We start from the raw sequence: 3,735 nt of genomic DNA, 5'->3' as shown, positions 1-3,735 counted from the left end.
AGGTGTCCTCATCTGTGCATTGAACTAACCACATAATATTTGATGATATAATTCAGTAGAGGTCCAAATATAACTTACGTCCCTAAGACATTAGCCAGTATATTAATTGATGCTATTTCTCAGATGTAAAAATGTACTTAACTATGCAAAGTTTTTACAAAAATGACTTAATAGTGGCTTCATAGAAATGGCTTAAACATACATAATATTTACAGTATATCAATTTGTTAGAACCTACAGCAGTATCTTAATACATTACAAATATATTGTCTGCATCAAAAATTAGTGTATGAATCCAGTGGCTATAAGGAATAATGCCGTTAAACAACATATAGTATTTTATATTCTCAAAAATTAATGACGAGTCTACCTTTATCTTTCAAATGTGGCCTCTTTTTAAAATTGAAGAGTTGAGGGGCACTTGGGTGGCTCAGTAGGTTAGGCGTCTGACTTTGGCTCAGGTCAGGATCTCACTGTTCGTGAGTTCGAGCTCCGCATCAGGCTCTGTGCTGACAGCTCAGAGCCTGGAGCCTGCTTCATAGTCTGTGTCTCCCTGTCTCTCTGCCCCTCCCCTGCTCTCACTCTGTCTCTCTCTCTCTCTCAAAAATAACATTAAAACAATTTTAATAAAAAAAAAATAAAATTGAAAATTTGAAAATATTAGGGTTTTAAAAAACAAGTAAATAAATAGAAAAAAGAAGAAGAAGGAAAGACATCAAATTTATATAAAAAGCACAATTTATTAATATAAAGGACATAAAGCAGATATGTATGGTCATTTAAGTTAGAATGTGGATACAAACTTTCAAATTGAATTATCAGTTGCATCAACTTTGGGGGAGACTCAAAGCTAGAGTATTTCTATACCTCAGTAAGAATGAATAAAAAATAGAACAAGTAAAAAATGTATCTTTGATGGGATCGAAATGACAATTTAAACCTAGCCATCTACACACACCTTAGGAGCAGGTGCAGCTTGCAAAAGACAACCTGGTTTTGTTGCTTGGGGGAGCAACTAAAAACCAAGAGATATCATTTTCCTATCCTGTTATTTATATTGAGAAATGCCCAAAGTCTATAGTCAAACGGCTGTTAAAATATTCACATACATATATGATTTCTCATCAAAATGCATCCTCCTCCAATGACAAAAACTTCAGGGGAAAAACAAAATTCCCTTTCCTGACATCTTCAATGTTTCTCGGACTACAGTTTTATCTTTCTTCTCAGGATAGCCCTGGAAAAGCAGTCTGAATGCAAAGCTCCTCGACAACAGTATCTGCCTTTTAAAAGATATTCATTTAATATACAAGAAAAGAAAGGCCTCTGGGGAAAGAGGATAAAGGAGTTAGGATTTTTAGCTTGAAAAACAGGATATCAGAAAGCCATTTAACTTCCTTTACACTGCTGATTAAAACCTCCATTTTAACCTTCTGTAGGAATTGCGCGCATTAATTGCTAAGCTGTTTTTACACAATTAATATTAACCTTCTTCAATCTTATCCCCGATTCCCTTGAAAAGCAATAGTTGAGTTTTATTTATTCAGTGTATTGAATCGGTATTTCATTTAAAATAGAACCATATAAGCCTGTCTCTCTTTATGTGAGATACAGACACGCTGATCTCCATACATAACGCTGTGGCGTAGAGAAATCACACTTGTGAAACAAGACAGTCTTTAACAGTGTCATTTTGAAGTAACTGGTGAAAGACAAAGACGCATGAATCATTTTAGAAAACATGTTACTACACTTCCTAGAACAATCAAAGCACGGTGTGTGATATCTCATTCTGCTGAAATAGCTCATAGAAGCCTACATAGCCAATGCACGGTTCCTGTAATTAGTGTTAGGCAGTTAAGAATGGCAAATCAATGTTCCTTTGGATTCCATTTTTAGAGAACAGCGGTCACTTTAGTCATTGGCATGGCTTTATCGGTCAAGTTAACGACTAGCCACCATACTACACATACTGACTTCTGGAGTACACGCTCGGTGACTTCTTTTCCACGTGATAGCTCTTTTGGGTTGTGCGGTGGGAAGGTACGGAGTACCTGTAGCTGCTGCTCTTCTCACCGGCACAAGAGACACAGCAGAACAGTGCCCCTCCAGCAATCAGCACCAGCGCCGTGGTCCAGCCTATGTAGAGAGCCTCTCCAAGCTCGTGTTTTTGGGCCGTCTCCACTATCGGGTTGTAGAACTCTCTGATGATGGAATTGGCAACCCAGCTCACAGGGATTAGCACTAGGAGACCTGTGACAATGAAGATGATTCCGGCCGTCAGCAAGATGTGACCCTTCACCTTCTCGTCGTCCCCGGTGCACCTGGTGCACTTCATGCCCAGGATGGCAGTCACGAAAGCCAGGCAGGACAGCACGGAAGCAGCACACATGAGCCCTCTGGATGCCTGCAGGTCTGGAGACAGCGCCAGCAGGGAGTCATAGACTTTGCACTGCATTCTGATGTTGGCTTGCCTCACGCAGTTCATCCACAGTCCTTCCCAGAAGTTTTCAAACACCACGATGTTGCTTCCAATGAAGGCAGACACTCTCCACTGAGGCATGATGGTGACGGCCAGCGTGCCCACCATGCCAACGCCACCAAGCACCAGTCCAGCGATCTGCAGGGCATAGGTGGCCATTATCCTCCGGGATGGGTTTTATCCCACTGGACTCCTGAGCCTGCTGGGTTGCTCTGCAGCGGGTTTCTCTGTGCCTCGGGAGAGAACAAGTTTCCTGTAGTAATGAACCCGGAGCCAGTGGTTTTTCAAAGAGCTTTCTGGCTACTTCTAGCTAGATTTAATCCAGTGTGGGCTGGCTGAGGTCCCCCCCCCCACCCCGCCCCCAGCCACCACGCGTGCGCGAGCACACACACATTGACTAGGACAGGTAAACTTACAAATCAGGTGGGGCAACTTTCCTGGCCAATAAGTGGGGGGGGGGATGGTAACCAGGTGTGTCTAAACCGACAAGAGATACTTGGAATGACTGGCCCTGCACATAAACATTCTTTGTCCTTCTCCGTTTTCCAAGAAGACAGCAGTATGTTTACCCGTGGGCATAATTATGAATGTTTGCACAATCATCGAGAAATGCACCAACCTCTTGCAAACATCAAAGGTGTACTTTGTACAGGTAATTCTGAAAGTCTTTATAAGAGCTGCTGTGATCAAGGTACAAAATAAAATATCTACCTAAGAAGTTGGCTAGGACTGTCAAAATGCCAAAGTGAAAGGAGAGTAGGGGATTGATAGATTGCTCATACCTGGGAAACCACATTCTTTGGGACACATGTGATCCAAGCGGTTGATTTAATTTGTCGACAACTTCAAAGCAAGCTCTACCACGGTGAAGTCAGGGAACGCATCGCACCACGGGACAAAATTAAATGAAAGTAATTAAATATACAAGGTTGTCCTCCTCTGTGGCACCGAACACATAGTGTTCTCTTTTGAGCCAGGAAAACTATTTATTGGTGTTTTCCTGGTAATCTTGATGTGTAAGAAAAGCATTTGCAAAGACAGTAAATTCATCCACATGATTTTCTTATGTTGCAAGCACTCACAATAGCAGTGGAAGAAGCGATTTATAGGTTTAGCTAATTTTGTGGCTCTATCTTTGCTGCTCTGTCTTCTTAAACTGAAGGAACTAGAATTCTTCAGATGGTACAAGAGTCCTGCATCTATATAAAACACTGATATTTCTATATAAAATATTTATAGGATAAGCTGACGGG

General features: G+C 41.4%; 1 protein-coding gene across 1 annotated transcript; it reads right to left on the bottom strand.

Moving 5' to 3' along the window:
* Positions 1-720: 720 nt before the first annotated feature.
* On the bottom strand, positions 721-2,826 carry CLDN8 (claudin 8). The gene has a single exon (XM_043593765.1). It carries the CDS (start codon positions 2,639-2,641, stop codon positions 1,964-1,966), a length of 678 nt encoding a protein of 225 aa, XP_043449700.1. The 5' UTR covers positions 2,642-2,826; the 3' UTR covers positions 721-1,963.
* Positions 2,827-3,735: the final 909 nt, after the last annotated feature.

The sequence above is a fragment of the Prionailurus bengalensis genome, chromosome C2 (genome assembly GCF_016509475.1).
Source record: "Prionailurus bengalensis isolate Pbe53 chromosome C2, Fcat_Pben_1.1_paternal_pri, whole genome shotgun sequence".
In the NCBI taxonomy this organism is placed as follows: Eukaryota; Metazoa; Chordata; class Mammalia; order Carnivora; family Felidae; genus Prionailurus; species Prionailurus bengalensis.
The sequence above is the reverse complement of the archived record's forward strand: the minus strand, read 5'-3'. Positions and strand labels throughout refer to the sequence as shown.

Coding starts and splice junctions, on each gene's coding strand:
- CLDN8 (XM_043593765.1), bottom strand. CDS start 2,641: ATGGCCACCTATGCCCTGCAGATCGCTGGACTGGTGCTTGGTGGCGTT.